Source organism: Artibeus jamaicensis, unplaced genomic scaffold (assembly GCF_021234435.1).
Source record: "Artibeus jamaicensis isolate MK-2021 breed Jamaican fruit bat unplaced genomic scaffold, CSHL_Jam_final scaffold_916, whole genome shotgun sequence".
Classification (NCBI taxonomy): Eukaryota; Metazoa; Chordata; class Mammalia; order Chiroptera; family Phyllostomidae; genus Artibeus; species Artibeus jamaicensis.
The window spans coordinates 25052519-25077031 of record NW_026522059.1 but is presented as its reverse complement, the minus strand read 5'-3'; the positions used below and the strand labels follow the sequence as shown (position 1 = coordinate 25077031).

The following is a 24513-nucleotide window of genomic DNA, read 5'->3' as shown; positions in this document are numbered from 1 at the left end:
GCCTTTAGCTGTCTGGTAGAATGAGTCATAGCTTTTTCAGTATCAAATTTATTTTTCTTGGAATGCAGTATTCCTGTGCCTGAACATTTTATATTTACAGTTTACTGACAGTTCCTGGTGTACTCTATCATAGGTTAGAATCTGGAACCTGACCAAACGAAACTGTGTCCGTACAATACAGGCACATGAAGGTTTTGTACGAGGAATATGTACCCGTTTTTGTGGGAGTTCTTTTTTTACTGTAAGTATAATGCAATTAAGTTATTAATTCTTTTCAACATGTATAAGACTGATCTAATTGAATATTTTCTGAGTTTGTTTATTTCTTCCAGGGCTCTTGTGGATTTTCACAATGCAAAATAACTTACTAAAACCTTGAAAAGAACTAGTTTTTGTAATGTAATCCAGGCTTCCCCGTGCTTTTGTATGTAATTTTTGAATGAGCAATTACTTAATGTAATAGTGAAACTAATATCCTGTAGGGTACTAAGAAATGGGATTAATTGCAAGGCTAGAGTGGTATTTTATTTACTCTGGAGGGTTTTCAGTGCTAGGAATGAGTAAATTGTACTGTGTCAGGGTCATAAATCTTTGAAGAAATATGTCATTGTATGGGGGGGAGGTAAAATATACATAACATAAAGTTTACCATTTTAACCATTTTTTTTAGATTTTATTTATTAAAAAAAAAGATTTTATTTATTTATCTTCAGAGAGGAAGGGAAGGAGAGAAGGAGAGAAATATCAATGTATGGTTGCCTCTCATGAGTCCCCTACCGGGAACTGGCCTGCAACCCAGGCATGTGCCCTGACTGGGGAATCAAACCGCGATCGTGTGGTTCGCAGGCCCGCGCTCAATTCACTGAGCTATACCAGCCAGGGATCCATTCTAACCATTTTTAAATGTACATTTCAGTGGCATTAGGCCATATTATTGTGAAACCATCACCATTAGCCATTTCCATAGTTTTCTCATTTTCTCAAACTGTAACTCTCAGGCCTTAATAAATACTGTTTCACTTTGTGTCTGTGTATTTGACTATTCTAGGAAGATCATACTAGAGGAATCATAATATTTGCCCTTCTGTTCTGACTTACCTCACCTAGCATAATGTTCTTAGGATCATCCATGTTTTAGAACGTGTCAGAATTTTCTTTCCTTTTTAAGACTGAATAATATTCCATTGTATGTATACACCACCTTTTGTTTATCCATTCATCCATCAATGCACATTTGGATGTTTCGCCTTTTGGCTTTTGTGAATAATGCTGCTGTTGACATTGGTGTATAAATGTCTGAGTTCATTGAAAGCTTTTAACAGGGGAATGGCAAAAATCTAAGCTGTGCTTTGACATGATTAATTTGACAGCAGTGAGTGAACAGTTGGAGGCTGTTTTAATAATCTTGTTAAGCAGTGATGAGTCAACACTGGGTAGTGGAAACAGTTGAAATCTGTAGGTTTAGACACATTTTGGAAGTTTGACAGGCTTGATAACTGGGATGCCTAAGAAGATGGTGCTTTGTGTTACAGAAATGGGGAAGCCAGAAGTGTCAGAGAAGGTAGAGAGTGAGAATGGGAAGGGTATGGTGTGGTGAGCTGGGCTGCCACGTGCTGTTCGAGTGAAGATGTTCTTGGACCTTTGCAGATGCAGAGCTGGGGCATGGGAGGGAAGTCTGAGTTAAACTTGGAAGCATCAGAACAGAAATAACTATTGAAGCCATGGTCTGGCATCAGTGGGGAAAAGCAAGGTGGAAAATACAGAAGTCAGAGATGTCAGGGAAATGGGCTTTGAGGATGCCCACCTCCTAAGAATGGAGAAACTCTGGGATTAGCCAGAGAACTGGAACCTGTGGATGAGCTTAATGTCCCAGAAAGAAGGCATAGTAGGTTATGTGAACTACTATGAAGGATGATGAGAATGAAGACCGAGAAGAATATTTTAGGAATGTAGACCTGCAAAAAATCGAAAGTTAAAGGTCCTGTAATTCTACTCTTGCAGTTATAACACTGTTAGAAGTTTGGTGTATATCTTTTCAAATGTTTTGACCTATCTGTACAGTCTTTTGTGTCTCAATACACACTAACCAACTTGTCAATTTCCCTTGTTTTTTATTCAGAGGTGGTTTTTCAAAGAACAAGTTGAGTAGCATGCTGGGTGCAAAACAGATAGCAAGGGAATAATGAAGGAAAGAGATGACTTGTGGGAAACCTGAGAGTTACCTTTAAATATTCGAAAGATTGTCATGTGAAAGACAAAAACAGACTTGTTTCATATAGGGACATTAGGAATAGATGTTAATGTTAACAGTAAGAAAAAACTTACTTGCTGTCAAAAACTGAAATAAGCTACATTGCAGAGCGTTTAATAGCTTTTCTTTAGAGGGGTGCAGACAAGTTTCATAGCCTGGCACACATATGTACGTTGTAGAAGGAGTTGGATGGGTAGTTGGAGCAGGCTGCAGCTACAGTTCTTCCGCTTGGTTCTTCTTCTGGATATATCGAATAGTTTAATATTCCAGCCAGAGGATTTACTACTTTTTTAATGCTTAAAAATCAATAGACTGAAAATATTTTACATTCATTATTCATTTCTCCTTTTAGATATTTAAAAAATATACTTTATTGATTATGCTATTATACTTGTCCCTTTTCCTCCCCTTCATTCCCCTCCACCCTGCACACCCTCTCCCACCTACATTCCTCACCTTTAGTTCATGTCCATGTGTCTTAAGTTCTTTAGCTTCTACATTTCCCATACTGTTCTTGCCCTCCCCCTGTCTGTTTTCTACCTACTGTCTATGCTACTTATTCTCTGTACCTTTTCCCCCCTTCTCCTCCTCCCACTCCCCTGTTGCTAATCCTCCATGTGATCTCCATTTCTGTGGTTCTGTTCCTGTTCTAGTTGTTTCCTTAGTTTTTGTTTTTGTTTTTGTTTTTGTTTTAGGTTTGGTCGTTAATAATTGTGAGTTTGCTGTCATTTTACTATACAAGTTTTTTTCTCCTTTTTCTTAGATAAGTCCTTTTAACACTTCATAAAACAAGGGCTTGGTGATGCTGAACTCCTTGAACTTGACCTTATCTGAGAAGCACTTTATCTGTCCTTCCATTCTAAATGAAAGCTTTGCTGGATAGAGCAATCTTCAATATAGGTCTTTGGATTTCATGACTTGGAATACTTTATTCCAGCCCCTTCTTGCCTGTAAGGTCTCTTTGAGAAATCAGCTGACAGTCTGATGGGAACGCCTTTGTAGGTGACCGTCCCCTTATCTCTTGCTGCTTCTAGGATTTTCTCCTTCATTTTAATCTTGGGTGATGTAATTATGATGTGCCTTGGTGTGTGTTCCTTCTTGGGTCCAACTTCTTTGGGACTCTCTGACCTTCCTGGACTTCCTGGAAGTCTATTTCCTTTGCCAGATTGGGGACGTTCTTTATTATTTGTTCCAATAACTTTTCCACTTGTTGCTGTTCCTCTTCCCCTTCTGGTACCCCTATGATTCGGATGTTGGAACATTTAAAGATGTCCTGGAGGTTCCTAAGCCTCTCCTCATTTTTTTGAATTCTTGTTTCTTCATTCTTTTCTGTTTGGTTGTTTGTTTCTTTTTTTCTTCCTTCTGGTCCACTCCATTGCTTCTAGTCCCAGTTTCCTTTCCACCGTTCCCTGTGCATTTTGCTTTATTTCGCTTAGTGTAGCCTTCATTTTTTCATCTAATTTATGACCAAATTCAACCAATTCTGTCAGTATCCTGATCAGCAGTGCTTTGAACTGTACATCTGATAGGTTGGCTATCCCTTGGTCGCTTAGTTGTATTATTTTTGGAGCTTTGATCTGTTCTTTTGTTTTGGCCTTTTTTTTTTTTTTTTTTGTCACACCTGTTTGAGGTGTTCACCAAGGTGGAGCAACCCCGTGACTGGGTTGTGACGCTGTATATGGGAGCGGGGTCCAAGAGGGAATAGTGGTGCTTGCTCGGCTCTCTATAGGACCGCAGTCCCTTCCGCCACTCCCCCAAGCAAACTGGGCCTTTCTAGTGCTGATTCCTGTTTGCGTGGGGTTGTGTGTGTTCTAGGACCCTGTGGGTCTCTCCAGTGAACTCTCCAGTGAGGCTGGGAATCTCTCCCTGCCCCTCAGCCTTCTCAGGTGTTTTCAATCGGGGCTTTGAGGCTTTATTTCCCGGTGCTGGATCCCTGGGTTGGATGGTCAGTCTTGCTCCCCAGGTATCTGTACTCGAATGTGGGGCTGCAGCCTGGTCAGCCAGCCACCTTGCATGCAGTGCCTTGCTTCACAATTGCCACCCCGTGCCCAGGGTCTGCCCTCTGCTGTCTTGCCCGCCCAGCGTCACCGCTTCTTGTGCTTTGACCCCTCTCTCCTCAGCTGCCTGACTGCCCTGCCTACTGGTCTGGATGGTCTGGATGAACGTGTCTATTTCAGCTCCTGGGCTGTCCGACTTCCATACAGTGCAATTTTCTGTCAATTCTGATTGTTATTTTTGTTTCTAACTTTTTGTTGTCCTTATTTTGGTTGTGTGAGGAGGCACAGTGTTTCCACCTACACCTCCATCTTGGCCTGAAGTCCTTCCTTTAGATATTTCTAAGTAATGTGTGCCTGGGTAGAGGTGCAATGATGTGAAAACTACTTACCCTGGCATAATTTCAGCACTTAATGTTTCAAAAATGTTTAACATACAATGTTGCAAAAGATAAGCATTTATTACCTAAGTTTCATAGCATCAGTAATATCCCATTTTGTGGTACCAGCAGGTCCTTCTTCAGTTCACTCAGCCTGGAGATGAGGTATTGTTAGCCAGGCAGAGTCTTGTTTGGTTCCTCCATTCTACAAGATGTTAAACCTTTCTCAGGATTTATGGTCTGCAGAGGCTTATGCACAATAGACTTGTGCAGAGTAGCTTAGACATTTACAAGGAGGTTCAGTCTGGAGCTGCCAGACACTGTTTATCAAAAGTTTGATTGAAAGAAACAGTTTTCAGGGAGGGTGTTCCTAGTAACAGTTTATCCTGTCTTCCATAAATGCTAAAAGATCCCATTGGGTCACGTCAGAGCAGCTAAGACCTTGGCACCTTAATGACATTTGACTGGCTCCTAACACTGGTTTCCAAAGTTGAGTTTTGGTATGATACCAGTAGCTTAGATTCAGGTTGTTAATAAAATATAGCCCTATTAATAAATATTTTTGGTTGTTAGCATCCTCAACAAAAGAAATTCTTGTCTGGCCTTATTACCCAAACTTACCTCCTCACCACTTATCCTATTCTAATATCACGAGCACTATGAATTGTTTTGTAGGAAGTGTTTCTCTTTTTGAATTTGGTGCAAGGAAATAGCTAAAATTATTCTCTTCCTACAGATAAATACATGATGTTTTTAAACAAATCAGGTTGTACAGTATTAGGCATTCTGTTTTGTAGCTTGTTTCACATAGTATCTCTACAGACCCAAATCTAAAAATCCAGTTTGTTGTCTTGATTTGAGCTAAGGTGCCAACAGGTGTACCCATCATTGTATCTATACATCCGTGAGCACAGTGAAAAGGCACATGAGGTCTTTACTGGCATTATAAAAATAGTTTTAACCTCATGGACCTCTGAAAAATTCATAGGGTACCTTGGAGCTCTGTAGTTCAGTTTCAAAATTCTCAACTCAGTAGTTTCTGGACATTTATGTCAGGCAAAGAAGGACTTTACTTATGCTAAGATTATAAAAATGTCTCCTCTCTAGTTCTTTTTTAAAATTTTTTATTTTTCATTTTTTATATTTAAAATTATCTGGCATTTTATTTTTATGTCAGGCATCAAATTAGTTCAACTTTTTAAATGACCACCGGATAGCACAAGATCGTTTTATTAAAATCTGTTTTTCTCTCAAATTTGAAATGCCATCCTTACTGCAGTATGCGTTTTTCTGCCATTGGATATGACCTAACTTTGTTCCTACTCTCATTTTCTTTTGCTCTACCCATACTACTTTATTTTTAATTTTATATAGTATATGTATTTGTTATAGATTTTTATAACAAGCGAGATAAATACATGAGTAATTCTACTGGACAAATATCATATGTGTTATCTTTAAAACTGGAGATGTTTGTACACTCGATAACTAGTGTTTATTATCATCACCATAACAAATGTTTTAGGTTGGCGATGACAAAACTGTGAAGCAGTGGAAAATGGATGGCCCAGGCTTCGGAGAAGAGGAAGAGCCGCTGCACACAATATTAGGAAAGGTACAAAAATAAGTTGACCTGTACTTTGTCTATTGAAAACCTTCTCTTTTCAAATTATTTCATAATTTGTCTTTCAAAAAAGATATAGATACAAATTAAAGACTTTAGACTGTAACAGTTGACCTGTTTTAATCAATATTTAATGTCGTTTTGGTCCTTTGCAACTAAAGAATTTGAACAGTTCTTCAGTGTTCGCTATAGTTGGGTTCAATTCCTGTTTTTAGCCAGAGGGTGCAGTGAGGCATCTTTCTGGCAAAGCCCTGGGGGGGACATCTGTAAGGTAAAAAGATTAGAAAAAATAATGCTTCAGTTTCTGTCTGATTTATATTGTCATAGATCTTACACAAAGCTTAGGATGTCTAACTTGAAAGAATCCTTTAAGAAATGAAGAAATGTAATAATATGGTGATGCTTTTTGTATAAATCTCATTTAATTTCTTAAAACATTATTCTGCAAATCAGATGATATGGTTTAGCTTAAGTATAATTCAGAATTCTTGGTTACCCATGTTTTATAATGCTTACATTTGATGGTAAGCAAAGTTGTAATATTAGATTTAACCTTTAAAAATGCCTTTTTAAACTCACTTTGTCTTTTCACTATTATAGTTAGTATATATTTAGGTTCTGCCTTTCAGATTTTAAGAAACTCTCAGTGTTCTTAAAGGAACGTGGAGGTGGGGTATGAGTACGGGGTGGAAGTAGCCTGCAGGTGGTGAAAAACTGCCAGTGATGTCTGAAACAGAGCTGGCTTCATACTTGCAGAATGCTTTTTCTCCAGAAGTTCCAAAAGTCTTTTGAAGTATTTAGTCTTACCTCTTCCTCTGTGGTATAGACGATTCTAATTGTGGAAAAGTTTATAGGACTTCCCTTTATGAGTAGAAAATAGTTAAAACCTGTAGATGCTGCTAAGAGTTCTTAAAAGCTTAAAGTATTAGCTAAATACAGGGTCCAGCACAAATAGTGCTCCCTTTTTATTACAAAATCTTTTAAACTATAAATAATCACACTCATTTTATTACCCTACCAACCACACTGGAGCGGGCCTTACTTCTGCCGGACCCTGTGTGCCCTCTTAACTTGCTTTGCAAACAGTTTTTACAAGATAGTACAAAGGCAGACTTTAATTTGGACCTGACTAGATTAATCACCTATTTTGAGTGGATAATGTCAAACTTACAAGATTTTATTGCTTTTATTGATTTTATTGCTTTTAACAATATTAACATCCACCCTCACTAGTTCTACTTTTTTCTCTAAATTTTAATCCACTTGTTATCTAGTGAGTACTTCACATGGTAAATGTAGAATGAAGTTTTTTAGAAATTGCTTTTGTATTTCATTAGATCCTTCAGTAACCCAATGATGATTTAAAAATTGCTTCAGTGATATGTTTTCACACTTAACTAGATGCATCCTATGTTAGCATTTCTTCTTTATTCCCAGAATGTGTGATAGGCCGAATCACTCCTTAAGGTACTTTTTTCTCCTTTAAGGGTTTCAAAGAAGTTTCTTTGTGAATAGGGATTTTCTCCAAAAAAAAAGAGAGAGAGAGAGTGGATAAATATATTTGAAATATTCTGTAGATTTGAAATGAAAGACCCATTTATAACAACCTCTCTGCTTTTAAAGACAGTGTATACAGGGATTGATCATCACTGGAAGGAGGCTGTTTTTGCCACATGTGGACAGCAAGTGGACATTTGGGATGAACAAAGAACCAGCCCTATATGCTCAATGACCTGGGGATTCGACAGTATATGTAGTGTTAAATTTAACCCAATTGAGGTAATGTGTCTTTTTGAAGTGTATTTTACTCATTGTTTCCTCCTTATGTAATAATTTCAGCTCTCTGTAGGAAACTTTTAAGCATGTGATACAATTTTTCTGAGTTTTCATTGTGTTTCTGGCCTTTGGTGAATTTTCCAGATTATATCTGTGTTCTGATGCCCTGAGTTCTGAGATCTCAAAATATTTTTGTCCGTGGGTCAGGCCTGGACACCAGTGTAAGCGCCTCAGAGGAGGGTGTGTGCTTGTGCTAGGGGGCAGAATTCACACACACTGTGCTGCGACACTCCAGTCTGACCCATGTCTTCAGCACTGAGGTACCACAGGGTACATCGTGGGACCTTCAGGGAGATGTTGATTTGCACTCTCTTGGAGGTCAGAAGAAGGAGAATTGAGCATTGTTTTATGTAGTTATTTGTAAGTGGCAAGGGCACCAGAGCTTCCTAATAATATGCTTGATTATTGTACCTCATGATAGGTAGTTACATTTTTCTTTTCTAGGAAGTATGAGTTATGATTCCAAGTTCCTCCAGGTGTGAGGGAAGAGGTGGAGATAGGCTGCTACTCTCTCTGGTCAGGTCTGAATTTAGGAAAAGAGGCTGCCCTGCGTGCTAAGCTAGATCTTCTCAGGAGCTTTTTCTGAATGTGTAACTAGAGGTGAACTCATTGCCCAGAAGACTCCAGTAGAGATGCTTTTTCCTGTAGAAAGAAAAGGAAATTGCGGCACGTGTAAGCTGATTTTAGAAGTTATCGGGAAATTATCGTGTTAGGTAGTGTGAGAGAAAAATCCTGATGTGCAGGTTCTATACTCTGGGCGTCCCACGCTGACAAGAGGGAGGGTAGAAGGGCGAAGTCAAAGCGGCAGGGTGTAAAATTGTGTACTGTATTGGCACATGAGGTGCCGCCTTGTGATGTGCGCTTGACCTTGTAGTGCTGCTGGAAGTCAGTCAGAGGATACTCTTCCTGCCCCTAGTGTATAACCTACTGCCAGCGTGCCTTTGACCTTATACAGTCCAGACTGTTTCTCTACATTTGTTTCTTTGTTTTTAAAATAAGATTAATTATATCTTTCAGTTCACTTCCTAGGTTTGTTGTGAGTGTAAAGTGTGATAATGTATGTGAATGTCTTTAGGAGGTGCTGTTCAAGTTTAGCATGGTGATGTTATTGCTATTTAAAAAACAAAAAACAGCCCCTGGCTGGGGGCTGAGTTGGTCGAGCGTTGTCCCCGTGCACCAAGGATGCGGGTTCGACCCCTGGTCAGGGCACATGTAAGAAGCAACCAGTGAATGCATAAATAAGTGGAGCAATGGATCAGTGTTTCTCTCAAATCAATAAATTTAAAAATTTTTAAAAGAACAGAAGGGAGACAGATACTGATTTCTCCTCCGAGGGAAGATCTTCTGTTTCTGTGTTTTGGTGAACATCTGTGTCAGGAGAACTGGTGGGGCCATTCTAAAATGGTAATCATTAGCGATGACCTGACAACCATGTTTTTCAAATTTGCCTGGGTGATCACTGTATTTGTTCAGCTGTGTGTGTGGTTTTATTTTTGTAACCTTATGAACGGACGTAGTGGTAGAAGTACATGGTGTGCACGTCTCATCCTGTGTTAAACTTAATGGAAAGGGCATGTCGCTGTGCACAAATGGAGTGTATTTGCCGCCTCTAGTTATTAATCATACATTTTCGGTTAAAATATTGGAGCCTAGAATTCTAATAAAGCCAAGTGTTTATATGAAGCATTGCCACATTTTACAGTGTGGGGGTCAGTTTTCAGTCCAGGTGGAATTTTTGCTTTGCTTACATCAAAGTCTTTATATCTAGAAATGGAAACTGATCAGACCTTGAGGTGATGTGATGAAACACCAAGAAAGGTTGAGAGGAGTCACTAACTAGGAGAAAGTTTCAGAGAGGAAGTGATTTAAAAGAAGAGTTTTGGAGATCATGATGATGTTTTATTTGAACTTTGCACACCTGCGTATAGGAGCTGGCCATATAGATACTTAGTAAATAAGTCTTGTTCCTCTTACATTTGCGATAGGAAGTAACTGGTAGGCAGAAGCCAAGAGTTAATTAGTGTCAGGAATCCTGAGTGAGGAGGAATGGCTGTACAAAGTAGAGTTCAAGGCTCCACTGTAGCCAGAGGGCTTCTTTTCACTAAACACTGAGGGTTATGTAAGTGCCTTTCACATTTATAACTGACTTAGAAATAAATATTTGAAACATTGTGAGACAATTAAACAAAAGACAGGCCTAATTTTTACAGTTAATATTCCCTGAGGACATGTTTAACTACTAATAAAAGTAATAATTTATAAAATTAGAAAATATTGTCATGTAGATATTAACTTTTAAATGACACTACCTAAAACCAGTTGCAGTAAAGTTGACAAATTCCCACATCACAGTGTATGCTGGACAATTCTCTGGTTAACAATTAGCCCTAAATACCAAAAGCAGTGATTTTTTAAATGTTTTTTTGATTCAGTAATACCACTACTGAAATTTTAGCCATAGAAAGAGAAGAGCTGAGTGTATGAAAGTGTTTATTCAAGTGTTATTTATAATACTGAAAAACAGAAAACAGATGTAAGTTGAAGATGGATAAGTAAAATATGTTCTGTTATAGAGTACAGAATTATCTGTATACTGTCATCATTGGCATCTAAAACAAATGGGGACTTAACAGGGAAAATATTTAGTTGTTGAGATTATGAGTGATTTATTGTATTCTCTTAAAATGGACTTGAAGGCTATAACTTTGCGTCATAAATGTAAACATTAAGGGTAATTAAATCACTTATTCACTGAACAGGCATGGTTTGCTGCCAAGTCTGGCTTTAACTGGTGATTGTTGTACTTATTTCTAGACATTTCTCTTGGGAAGCTGTGCTTCTGACCGGAATATAGTACTATATGATATGAGGCAAGCTACTCCTCTGAAAAAGGTGAGTATCAGTGTGTCTTCTGCTCTACTCTGTTGTTAATGCATTCCTTGGTAGATTGAGTAACAGAATATGGAGCAAATGCTTCTTCAGAGTTAAAACAAATTTTTTTATAGAGATGTTATTGGAACATATAAATTTACAAAGTGATCACAGTGACATTGTCTCAGCTCCCTATTACTTTTTAGAGACCTGCATTTACACTTGGTACTGGATCCTAGTCAGCTCTGTGGCTCCCATATGCCAGTTTTAGGAATCTAGTTAGTACTCACTAAATTGAAAGTTCTTTAATTAGAAGTATTGCATCCCTTCACTTCAGGCCCATGATCATCATACAGCACATAAAGTATTCCAGAAATTTTTGTAACTACTTTACATAACCAGCTTTATTTTTTCAGTTATGTGCTGACAGGTACTAATTTGGCATTTTGTTTAGACAAACACTGTCTTGTTCAAAGTGACAGATTTCCCAACAGTACTAAGCAGTCATTCCAGGAGTCCCCTATCAAAGCTAATACAACCTTAGGCTAACTCTGAAAGGAGAGAAATATTGTTGGTAAAGAGGAGTGCTAATAGAAGAATGGTGAGCATACAGGAAGGGCTAGATAGACATCATTGATGTACCACGAGGTCATTGTCAAAGAGTCCACATGTAAAAAAAAAAAAAAGCTTTTATTATTTTTGTTGTTCCCAAATCATATTATAACATCTAAGAAATTTAGAAATCTTAGAAGTAGCGTATATTCACCCTGGCAGGTGTGGCTCTGGTTGAGCACCAGCCTGCGAATCAAAGAGTCTCTGGTGTGATTCCCAGTCACGGCACATGCCTGGGTTGTGGGCCAGGTCCCCAGTAGGGGGCATGCAAGAGGCAACCACACATTGATGTTTCTTTCCCTGTCTGCTTCTCTTCCCCTCTCTAAAAAAGAAATAAATAAAATCTTAAAGGAAATAGAGTATATTCATTGAAGTCTGAACTTCATAAATATGTTAAATGGTACCTTTTCAAAATGCCACTTTTATCATTTTACTCATTCATGTCATACAGTAGGAAGGGTACTACGTGAACTTTGGTTTTAAACTTTAAGTGGATAACTTAATCTGTGTTTCTCCTGTAAAATGGTGATATTAATAACAACCTTGCAGCACATTGGTGAGAATAAAACATGGGACTTTAGCGGAATGCCAACATAAAGTACTAGTTTAATAAGTAATTTCTGCACCACCACCCTCCTGCCCCTGCATTTTCCATTTGTAAATGGTGGTCCAATACTTTTAGGTTGAAGAAAAGAGCTGTAGCCTGGCTCTCAAGGCCTCCCAAACCTGGTCCCAGTGTGTATTCCATTTATTTAACTGTTTTAGTCATAAGGAGACATATAAATAGAGGTTGTCACAGGCAGGTCCCCTTGAGGAATGCAGAAATGCCACTTTCTGTTACTTCTTTGTTCTGTCTACTAGACTGTCAGTGTTTCTTTCATCTTTTCTCTCCCAAATGTAGTAGTTCTCAATCAGATTTCACTCTCTCACCAGCTGTATTTTGGAAATGTGGGAGGGGCATTTTAGAGACTGCTACTGGCATTTAATAGGTAGGTGCCTGGGAGGCTAAACTAGAGTCCTAGAGTGGACAGTTGCACGCCACCAAAGGTTGTCCTGCCCAAAATGTTCTTGTTGAGAAGCTTTGTAATATACTGGTTCTTCACAGGTCAGCTCCAGTCATGCTTGTCTTTTGAAACTTCTCTCTTTTAACTCTAAGCTCACTTTCCATTTTGCCTCTGATTTCATAATTACTGCTTCATTGTTTATATTTTAACTTTTTTACATATGTCTTATTTTTCTGATTATACTATAAGTTATTTGAGGTCAGGGGACTATGTATTAAATATTTTTGTATTTTTCACTATTGACCACCCTGCCTGTGTGTTCAGAAAGCAATTATTAATTGATTTCTTCTCATGTTGCACTGAGCACATAATAGGTACTTACTAAATATTTTCTTGAATCAGTGACAAAAAAGGAAAGGAAATGAAGTGGGAAATTTATTTATTTTAGAGGGAGTTGACTTCATAGTAATAGGTTAGTGTATGCTTCTTTTCTCAGGTCATCTTAGATATGAGAACAAATACACTTTGTTGGAACCCTATGGAAGCTTTCATTTTCACTGCAGCAAATGAAGATTACAAGTAAGTTTCCCTCCTTAAAGCTTATTTCTGTCAGAAATGTCTCAGTTGTATGTTTAATGAAATGTGTTTCCTATGTAAAATTTCTTCATATATGTGAGAAAACTGTCATTTGTTTCGCTGGAATACACACACCCACACTCACACAAAGCAGTTTCCCAAGTCGAAGATGAGCATCATTAGAAAAGTATTCTGTTTTCAAAGTGATAACAGACAAGGAATTGTCAGCTATGACCTGGGACCAAATCCTGTCTGCTGCCTGTTTTTGTAAAGGTTTGTTGTAATACAGCCACACGCAGTTGTGTACTGACCGTGGCTGCTTTTGTGCTGTCGTGCCTGAGCTGAGCAGTTGCAACAGAGACTGTATGGCTCACAGGGCCCAAAGTGTTTATCTGCCCTTTACAGAGAGAGTTGGCTGATCTCTGCTAGAGACTGTATAGTGACTGAACCATACATGTTTCAGTAGAAACTAAAAACATCTGCTTACAAAATCTGTAGCTCTTCAGGTAGCTGATACTCATGGTATTTACTAGCATTGGTACAGTACTATTAACTAAAGTACAGACTTTATTCTGTCCCCAGTCTAATGTTCTTTTCTGTTCTAGGATCCAGTGCAGGATCCCTTGTTACATTTGATTGCTTTGTGTCCTTAGTCTGCCCAGTCTTTGATTATTCCTCAGTCTGACCTTGTCTTTCATGACCTGAGTTCTTTTGAAAAGAACTTACTTGTTATTTTGTAGACTGCCTTTAATTTGGGCTAACTGATGTTTCTCATTATGATGCATTTTTGGTAAGACTACCACAAAACTGATGTGCCCTTCTTGGTGCATTGAGTCAGTGTTACATGATGACAGTATGTCTCATTACTGGTGATGTTAGCCTGGATCACTTAAGGTGGCATCTGCCAGGTTCCTCTGCTATAAAGTTGCTATTTTTCCCTTAGGTAATTGATACATATTTGGGGAGATAACTTTGAAATATGTGGATATCCTGTTTCTTCTTCAACTTCTGCTCATGACTCTGTGTCTGGAAGTGTTGTGATGTTAGGAACTCGCCACAGGGACACTGCATTGCTGTCGTCCATTGTATGTGTCCGCTCATTTGAAGCACTTGTTATTCTTTCAGTTGTTCACGAACAGTTTTTAAACATTGCCAGTCATGCAGCTATTGTTCTTACCAATTGTGTGTAAAGTGTAGTTTTCTAATATTTGTACACTCTTTGAAAACCTGTGCTCACTCTTATGTATCACTGATAGGAGTATAAATTAGTGCAACTTTGTTAAAAATCAGTTGTCAACTCAAAAGCCTCAAAAATGTTCATGCCGCTGGTCTTAATATTTCTGTTTACAGGAATCTGTACAGACTTAATTGAAATCATCTCATTCAGCCAAAGATTAAGTGACAAAAATTCAAGTATTGGCATTTCATTTAAGAATTACTTATTAATAAATGAATTGAAACAAATTATACATTATTTTAACACGTTCAAATATGCAACCATTAAAATAGTTCCAAAGATTATTTAATGGTTAAATGTTTATAATATGCTGTGTGAAATATCAGAATACAGAGCTTTATATAATATCTCAGTTTTATTAAAAGTATACATTTAATTTTTATGGTAAAAAGATTAGAAATAATTATACTGTGCTGACTTTGGGTGGTGGAAATAAAGATAAGTTTTGTATTCTGTACTTGTTTGAAATTCCTGTTTTCTACAAGGTGTTTATAAGGATAAAAGTGTGTAAGTGTAATCTTAAGGAGTAATAAAACAGTTGGTGTTTTTCCCTCTCTCTTACTTGCTGTGTGAAGAATTGAGCTATTTCTTTAGATGTGCATCATTTAGCTCTGAGGGTCACCCGCACTGGTGTCCCTCAGTACTGCCTATGCCGCGTTACGGGAGTTTGTATCTAATGATTAAAAATCCTTTTGCAGCCTGTATACGTTCGACATGCGTGCGCTGGACAGCCCCGTGATGGTGCACATGGACCACGTGTCTGCCGTGCTGGACGTGGACTACTCTCCCACCGGGAAAGAGTTCGTGTCCGCCAGCTTTGATAAGTCTATTCGAATCTTCCCCGTGAACAAAAGTAGAAGCAGGTACGGTACTGCCAGTAAACCATTTGTTTTTATTTCCTTTTTCCTGGCCTTGGTCATTGTTTATCTTCGTTGAAAGGTCATTGGGTTGTGTGTATATGGTGGGGCTCACACTTTGGTGTTTTGACTTGGGTATCAACTTGCACTGTATCATCTGTGGGCGAAACATCAGCCTGCTGGGCAGTTCCTTTCATTAAACAGGATATTGTACTCATAATTTGTTGATGTGGAATTTTAGTGTTTGCCTTAGGGCAAAGCCTTTTATTTTAGAACTATTTAGTAAACTTTTTAAAATAAGGACTTTATTTTATAGCAGTTTTAGGCTCATAACAAAATTGAGAAGAAGGTGACAGATTTCCCATATACCCCCTCCCCGACCCATCCCTAGCTTCTCCCCCATTCTCAGCATCACTCACCGGAATGGCACATTTGTTAACCAAGGATGAACCAACATTGATGCATCAGTCACCCCAAAACTAAATCCGTAGTTTACCTTAGGGGTCAGTCTTGGTGTAGTTTATTCTCTGGGTTTGAACAAATATATAAAATGACATACATCCATCATTGTACCAAAATATTAAACTTTGAAAAAAAATTAATTTGCTAATTAATAGCTTAGGTAAGTTCTCTTTGATACAGTTTTAAAGCAATTAATAATGATACCCTACATTTTGTTATTGTTATTTATTCAAATTCGGCTTTTATACACTGAGCTAAAAATACAGAAGAGCAGCATATTGGTCCTCAGGACCATTCTCCCTCTGTCCCACTTAGTAGGTCTGCTCCCTGGAATCGCCAGGGGGCGGGCAGTAGGAGTTCTCAGCTGTGTGGTGCTCCGCGGGCCTCTCTTCTGTCAGCGCAGTGAATGCGATTCCAGTGTCGAAGATGTGTTTTGTATGGCTTGGCTCTCTAGTGTATATTATACGTTACTAACTGTGGTGCACAATTATACATCTGTATTGTGTTACATATTTTTGTATGGAGGTAGGTTACAGAAAACTGTAAAGGGTTTTAAGGGTACTTTTGCCTGCCCTCGGTTCTTGCTTTATAGGCTGACTGTAAAGCCCACCCCTGTGTAAAAGCCTCTTGGTTTACACGGCACTTTTATACACTTTCTTCTTAATCCTTAATAAGGTCGTATGTGTGTTCCTGGAAACAAAGCAAATCCAAGTATAAAGTGGAGGAAATTTACCCATAAAAAATTATGATAATTAAAGGATTATAGTGGTGTCACTCATGCTTGAAGGTATGACCAGCTCCGTTTTAATATAATCATATTAATAACCTGGAAATTTAAAAAGGAAATCTAAATATTTTCTCTATAATGCAATAAAAATACACACAATAGATACATGTATATACGTGTGTGTGCGTGGTTTAGTGAATGACTTGATTTTACTTGGTGGAATTACAATGGTTCAGTGGGGAGAAGTGGCCTTGGTGAAAGATAACAGGGCATGATTGGAGATAATAGAAAAGGAAGGTGAAAAATGGGTAGAATCAGGGATAAGAAAGAGCCTGGATAGTGAAGGTGGGAGAGGAAGATCCCTGCTCGAGGACATCAGTGTGCAGCTGGTGACACAGTATACCTGGCTTCACAAAAATCGATGGTAGCAGAGGATTTCTCTTGGATCCTTCCTTCACTTAAAAAATAAGTCTAGGCCCTGGCTGGTGTCACTCAGTGGATTGAGTGTGGGCCTGCAAACCAAAGGATCGCGGTTCGATTCCCAGTCAGGGTATATGCCTGGGTTGCAGGCCAGTTCCCAGCAGGGGATACACGAGGGGCAACCATACATTGATATTTCTCTCCCTCTCTCCTTCCCTTCCCCTCTAAACATAAATAAATAAAATCTATTTAAAAATTTAAAAAATAAAAATAAATCCAGAGAATGTTTAGTTTGCTGTTGTAACAACAACAGGGTAGAGAAATCTTACCATTTTAATGTAGTGACAAGGATTTTAATTATTAATCATAACTAGCCTAGTTCCTATAGTGCTGAAGGTTTCTGAACCTTCTGAAAAATGCTGTTCATTTTCAAAGGCCTCTTGTGTCCTTCCTCTGACTCGGTGTCTTTCTGTTCCATCAGGGCCGGTACTCGGTGCCTCGGAGTGAGGTGCCTGGGGTGCAGAATCGGGGGCCTCTTTCAGAGTTTGCACTACAGGCAGCTCACTTGCCTCCCCTAGTCCCAGCCCTGTGTTCACCAAAACCGAAAGGTCTTTCAGACTCTCCTCCTGAGAATGGAGCAGTTCTTCCGCACCTTTTCTCCTTGTAGCCAATCTACTTCTCTCTCTTTGGTGTTTTTACTTACATAGTTGCATTTTTCTCCTCTTCAGTCTGAAAAAGCCATGTGGATTCCTAAAGCACAATGTATCGTCACTGATTGCCAGCAAATAATTGTCATTAACACTGTGTATCAGATTAAGTCAAAAGCATACTGATTGGAGTGTTTGGTGACTTTGATATTCATTCCCTTCCCAAATCTTCATTCCATCATCTTCATTGTAGAACAACTGGTATTGGTTTCTATATGGCTGTTGCAACTGACTTGGTATCATTCAAACTGTCATGAATAGTTATTGGGATTATTCAGTCAGACCCAAGGCAGGGCTAATAGTTTACATTTCTTCTCAGAAAATATTAAGAATCGGTAAATATTGATAATCAATAAATATTAAAATAAATGTTCTGGAAAATATTAAGAATCAAGAGAATGTGGCTTTTCATCATTTCTTCACACCAGAACCTCCAAAGGGAGTAGGACAGTATTTTTTCAACAGAATGAATAAGTACACACACACAAGACAAAATAGTAAAGAAACAAAGAAAAAGTAAGAAATGGGATTGTTTAGGCACCTATAATCCCAAGGGCCTAGTAGATAAATTCAGTCAGAGTTCTTCCAGAGCTAATGTGGACAACTAAATGCAGATCTCGCTGAAGAGCTCAGGTTATTCTAAAATTATATGACATGATGTGTTTGACACCCCATTTTCAGGGAACTGTCGGCTGGTGTCATTGGAGGTTTTATAATATGCCTACTTCCTGTTGGGTGTAGATATAAATGGTGTTCCCTCTGACCTTTGCCTTCATTTGCTTGAAAGCTGCTTCTAGTTTGTTTCTCTGTGGTCTGCATAGTTCCCTATTGTTACAAACATCAGTGACACAGGCAATGCTTTGATCTGCTTCTTAAAAGTATTTTCCTTTGAATGACCTTAAAATTGTTAAAGTGTACTTTTCAAGTAAATTTTGAGTAGGTTGTTTTTAAAAGTACAGTTAAATCAATATTAATAACTAAGCAACCAAGATTAAATCAGTTGTATTCACATGGAGTAACTAGTTTCTGTCCTATGTGCAAGCAAAAACATGCCTAGAAATTTAAAACTCTGCAGTTCACCAGTAAGGAGGATTCTAAGTTGGTTAAGTGACTAACCATTGGATTTGACTGGTCTAATATATGAACAGGTTATTTTTAATGGGTACTAATGCCTGATTGAATTTCCTAATATTTAAGTTCATTACATGGCTGTGGGGAAAAAAGGGGGTCTCTTAAATGTGTAGAGATTGTATGTAAGAATTGAGTCTTGTAAAAGCAGAGCACTGGGAGGACAAGAATAAGCATTCTGTCTCATCTGTTTTCATCTTAATAGGTTGTTCTTCCTAACCATTGCCCCACTTTTGGAAGTAATTCATTCAAGAATTCATTCAAAACATATCTCTTAGAAACAGTGTAAAAGACTAGATGCACTCAGAGATGCTTTTGTCTCAATAATGCTGATTCGGTCATTGTGTATAGGTTTTCTTTTACTGTGCAGCGTGCTGACCTTATTTCCTTTCTCTCAACTAGTCTGCATTTTGAATCATTTTTAATCCAGATATGGAAAATTTACTTCTCCAGAAGTCTCATCTTTTTATTTTTTTCTGGCCTTGTCTTTTACTTGTTTTTTAATGCTCTTCTTCGCACTTCCCAATATAGTATCTTTTGTGAATTCACTTAGCATGTTTCACAGCCTTTCCAAATAGGTCTGGTATTTGACCTCTCTTTTATTAAATGATTCTTACATCAGCTCATCAGACACTTCTGTAGCCCTCCCTTTCATTTCACACATGTTAAATCATCTCTCACTTCAATTAATTAAACTTTTTAAACAATTTGGCCAAAACAAAAATCAGATACTAGGATCAACATATCAGGATGTGTTCCTTGAATTCCTTTGCATTTATCTTGTTTTCCTGTAAAATTTAAAAAGGAAAGGGTGATGGTTGACCAGAATTGATTTGGAGGGTGGATGGAGGCTTATTAAAAACAATCCATATCTTACTGTTACAAAATCTTCAGCGTCAACATATTTTACATGTATAATATGCCTTGTTATATGCCTTTAGTTACTTTTCTGGGCGTCTAGTTTTGCTTTGTTTGTTTGTATTTTTCTTACTAGATTGTAACTTCTCTGAGGACAGGAATAATTTTTAATTACCCAGAATATGGCATAGAATCTTTTTAGTTTGGTTCAATAAAAGTACATTAAAAGGAATTTTAACTTCTCTTATACTTTCTTAGGACTCAACAGTGGTTTTCTGATATTTGGTAGGAGTGGTTCAAGAAAATGTGTGCCCGAATCCTAACGGTTTTAACGGAATTCCTGTTCCCCAGGGAAGTGTACCACACCAAGCGGATGCAGCATGTCATCTGTGTCAGGTGGACTTCCGACAGCAGGTACATCATGTGTGGGTCTGATGAAATGAACATTCGTCTCTGGAAGGCTAACGCTGCTGAAAAACTGGGTGTGGTAAGAGACCCATTTTCTTTTATGTTGTTTTATTGGATTTCATTATATTGTAAAGAGAACTTATTTGAAGTGTTTTAGGTATTTTTATGAAATGGCATAGTTGTGATAGAAAGAAATGTTAACACCAAAACACACAAGGCTGTACTGAGATTTTCTTTCCTGTCGAAGGCACCTTCAGAAGCCTTTATTAATTCAGATGTTTGATAGTAATTTGAGCCTTCTTGATTCCTTGCACCTCCCTCGGGGTGGAGCGAGATGTAGCAACTTTCTGAAGCTCAGAACTGAGAACACCTGTTTCTTTGAATGTCAATCAGGCAGATTAAAGGCTGCAGTTTTCTGTGGGATCTTTTCATATTAAAGACACAGTGAACACTTGAAAAAAATACAGAAAACTTCAGACTTCAAAAAGATTCAATGAAAATGTAAGAAATGTCATTGGCCTGCTGTCTCTAGGTTGTGGAGTGATGGCTCTTTTTGTTTTGTTCTTGATGTTTTCCTACATGTCTCATGTTTTATCTAAGAAACATACGGAGTGTTTATATCAGAAACGTTAAGTTTAAGAAGGAAAGGTTAAGGGTGATTTATTTTCTGCTTAGCCTTGGTAGAAAATCACGAGATGATAAGCAGTAATTAAAGGCAATTCTATTTTAGCTTTAATGATTGCTAAGTATTATTCTCTGCCCTGGTTTCACTTCATCATTAAATGTTCCTCTAAATCTTACCATCCTTCACATTGTTTAACCAAGGCTAGTTATTACCAAATTGAACACTTAATCTTTTCTCTTTTCTTAGTATATTTTATTGATTATGCTCTTACAGTTGTCCCATTTTTTTCTCCTTTTTATCCCCCTCAGTCCCACCCCCTTAGTTTATATCCATGGGTCATATATATAAGTTCTTTGGCTTCTGTAGTTCCTATACTGTTCTTAATGCACCCCGCCACCCATCTATTTTGTACCTACCAATTATGCTTCTTATTCCCTGTACCTTGCTTCCCCCATTTTCCCCCTCCCACTCCCTGCTGATAACCCTCCGTGTCATCTCCATTTCTGTGCTTCTGTTCCTGGTCTAGTTGTTTGCTTGGTTTGCTGTTGGGGTGTTTTTTAGGTTCAGTTGTTGATAGTTGTGAGTTTGTTATCATTGAACGCTTAATCTCTTCTGTTTCAGTACTTATTTCTACAAAAATAAAAAAATTGTTTAATTTAGGTGGTTCTCTATGTTATTTGTGCCCAGGGAGAGGGTCCAGCTCAGTGTCCACATAGGCCTGCTCCCCTCGGCACAGCTGCGTTCCTTGCTGGTGTCTGCTTGCATTATAGGCGTGCTACCCGAATGCAAAGTCAGGGCCTGCAGGGCTGGTACTGCTGTCGGACCTTGCAGAGGGTAGAATTACCTTGCATGTCATAAAAGTGTAGTTTTGGGGGGAAATTTGGGGTCCTTCTAGCTTTGTTTATACTGAAGCAAAACAAAGAACACACCGTTCATTAAAATATCAAAATGTGTTTTTTTTTCAGCTTACATCACGAGAAAAGGCAGCCAAAGATTATAACCAGAAGTTGAAGGAAAAATTTCAGCATCATCCTCATATAAAACGTATCTCACGTCACAGACATCTACCAAAATCCATCTACAGTCAGATTCAAGAACAGCGCATCATGAAAGAAGCTCGGAGGCGAAAGTGTGTTTTGGGCCATTTGACTCTACCTCAGTACCTTTCCCTGACTGTCCCCTCCTTCCCATGTCACCAGAAACAAACCAGAACCTGCCTTTCAAAGGAATAGTTCATGTGCTATTATACTTTGATGTTTTTTTCTAATTTTCTTTTTTTTTTTTCAATTATTTTATTGTGGTTCAATCACACTTGTGTGTATTTTCTCCCCACCCCTTCCCCCAAGCCCCTCTAAACGCACCTCCCTCCCTTGCTTCCACCCTCAGATTTTGAGAATTTCTAATACCTGTTTTTGAGACTATGTTTAAAGAACAGACAATGAAAAAAAAGACAGTGAAAATTATTTTTATCAAAATAAAAAAATGCTTTCTGCTCATACTAGAGGGACTATTATAAATAGATAATGCTTTAAAAAATTCTTTATTTTTTATTTTATTTTTAAACTATCTTTTATTGATTATGCTATTACAGTTGTCCCATTTTTTCTCCCCTTTATTCCCCTCTGCCCTGCAGCCCTCCCATCAGTACCCCCCCTTCGTTCATGTCCATGGGTCATACATATAAGTTCTCTGGCTTCTCCATCTATACTATTCTTAACTGTTCCTGTCTGTTTTGTGCTTGCCATTTATGCTTCTTATGCCTGGTACCTTTTCCCCATTCTCCCCCCACCCTCTTTCTGATGTAGCTAGAGTTTAGAGGTATTATGTGCAAAGAACTCATAGCGCACATTTCTTAAATAAAAACTTTTCTAACCTGCTTCATCATAGCATTCGGATCTAACAGTTGTGACTCTAAAGCACCAGGACTGCTTCCCCTGTGGAATGGTCCTTGCAGGTCTTGGATTCATGCAAAGCATTACAGGAATTCTAAAATGGAGCTATTTTTTTAAAGTTATACTATACAAATGGTTATTATTTTTGCTATTGTTTGAATAGATGTTGGGGTTGAGTCCCTTTTAAATATTTTCTCAACTGTAGCACATTTTTTAACTTACAAAGGACACTGATTTGTAATAAGAGAAGTAGTAAGTAAGTAGATTAACAAAAGGGTTTTTTTTTTCTTTTATTTTTTAACTAATCTCATTGTGGAAACTTTTCTATTTCAGTGAGTAGTTTTCCAGTGAAAGAAAATGCCTTGTCATTTTTTTTTTTTTTTTTTTTTTTTTAGTTTTCTTAAGATGATTTCTCGTAAACTCGCTTATTTTTCTGTGTGTTTTGTCTTACTCTAGGGAAGTGAATCGCCTCAAACACAGCAAGCCCGGGTCCGTGCCGATCGTGTCGGAGAAGAAGAAACACATAGTGGCCGTCGTGAAGTAATGTTTGGTGTGTTCCTGCCAGTGCTCACTTGTGCTTGTTTGATACGTTGCGATTTGCAAATTCTACAGAAAAAATGCAGTTAATCCTTTAACACCACAGATTTGAACTGGCCAGATTCACTTAAATGCAGGGTTTTTTCCCCAGTAAATAAACAGTTGGCCCTTTGTATTTCCAGGTGTGCATCTATAGATTGAACCAAAAAGGATTGAAATAGTATTTTCTGTCAAAGGTTGGGAATCCATGACCGTAGAGGGCTGACTGAAGTTACACGGATTTTCAGCTGTTCAGAGGGCGGGCACCCTGACCCCCACATTCTTCAAGGGCCAGCTGTACCGGCTCTACTGTAACAGTTTAGTTTTATATGTGTAAGCCTTTGTTGTTCCTTTTAGCTACCCTGAAAAATTATCTTTAAAAGGTGGCCTGGTTGGTAAGGCTGTACAGCATTTTATCCTCGATCTACTTTCTAATTTCATCGAAGTATACAGAGGTTTTGCAAACTTATTTTTACTGTTAGAAATTATAAATGTACTTAAGCTCTGATCTGTTATTGTAGACACTGTACAGTTAAATTGACATACAAGATCAAACATCTCTTGTGTTACCTTTAATATTGAGGAATTATTGCAGTGATTCTTCCTAGGATTTCATGTAACGTAGAAAAATTATGTCTGTACGTTTTTCAATCAGATACATTTTCTGTGCTTTATATTTGGTTTTTTGAGACTTCAAAGAGTCCTTGCATTTATGTACCTTTCATAAATGATAACTTATGGTCAAGTCAATAATAAAACATCATTTTCTCAGCATTGTAACCATTTCTGCTAAATAATTTCTCTTCAATCTCAGTAAGTTGTAAATTGTTCTATGTGACATAGGTTGGGTTTGTTTTTCATTTTTTAAATCATCAGCTTAGTAAACTCTTATAAATATTTATAAACCTAAATTTTAGGCAAGTTTAAGTAAAGACATTTTTTTAAAACCCAAAGAAAAATGTTATTTAAGAATAATGTATTTGTAATAAACATAAGGGGTGCACAGGGATGATAAAGATCTGAATCTGGAGGGTGGGAGGAGGATAGAGTCAGGGTGGGTTACACCAGCTACTTCAACTCTTTGGTGTTTACTTCTTAAACTTGGATTATTCTGTTTTTTTATGCTTCCTTGGCATCATTATCTTTCTTACGGCTGAGAAGAGATCAGCCATCTATCTTAATGATTATGGTCTATTGTAGGCCTTACATTACTTTCAAGGTGACCCAAATTCTTTCATTAATGTGTACAGCCTTGGTTTGGGTGCAGTTTCAGAGACAATATGCAAACACCCATAAACATGAGTCGGTGTGTCAGTTTGAGTCCTTTAAAAAGCAGAGGCCTAAACAGGATAAGACATGTAAGAGGTTTATTAAAGGGGAACTGCCTGAAGGATGAACAGGGAGCAGTAGGCAGGGAGAGCCTGCCTTCTGTACGGTAGACTCGACAGGAGTTGGGGGGGAGCCCTGG

At 38.0% G+C, this 24513-nt stretch overlaps 1 protein-coding gene across 1 annotated transcript in view; it reads left to right on the top strand.

Annotated features, from left to right (window-relative positions):
* The window catches only part of DCAF13 (DDB1 and CUL4 associated factor 13), a 30915-nt gene extending 7089 nt beyond the window's left edge, over positions 1-23826 (top strand). The window contains exons 3-11 of the mRNA XM_037133404.2: positions 134-241; positions 6151-6240; positions 7873-8028; positions 10900-10977; positions 13069-13151; positions 15084-15248; positions 19896-20031; positions 21543-21706; positions 22926-23826. Of these exons, the coding sequence (XP_036989299.2) occupies positions 134-241; positions 6151-6240; positions 7873-8028; positions 10900-10977; positions 13069-13151; positions 15084-15248; positions 19896-20031; positions 21543-21706; positions 22926-23013 (1068 nt within the window). The 3' untranslated portion in view covers positions 23014-23826. The remainder of the gene's footprint in view (positions 1-133; positions 242-6150; positions 6241-7872; positions 8029-10899; positions 10978-13068; positions 13152-15083; positions 15249-19895; positions 20032-21542; positions 21707-22925) is intronic.
* Positions 23827-24513: the final 687 nt, after the last annotated feature.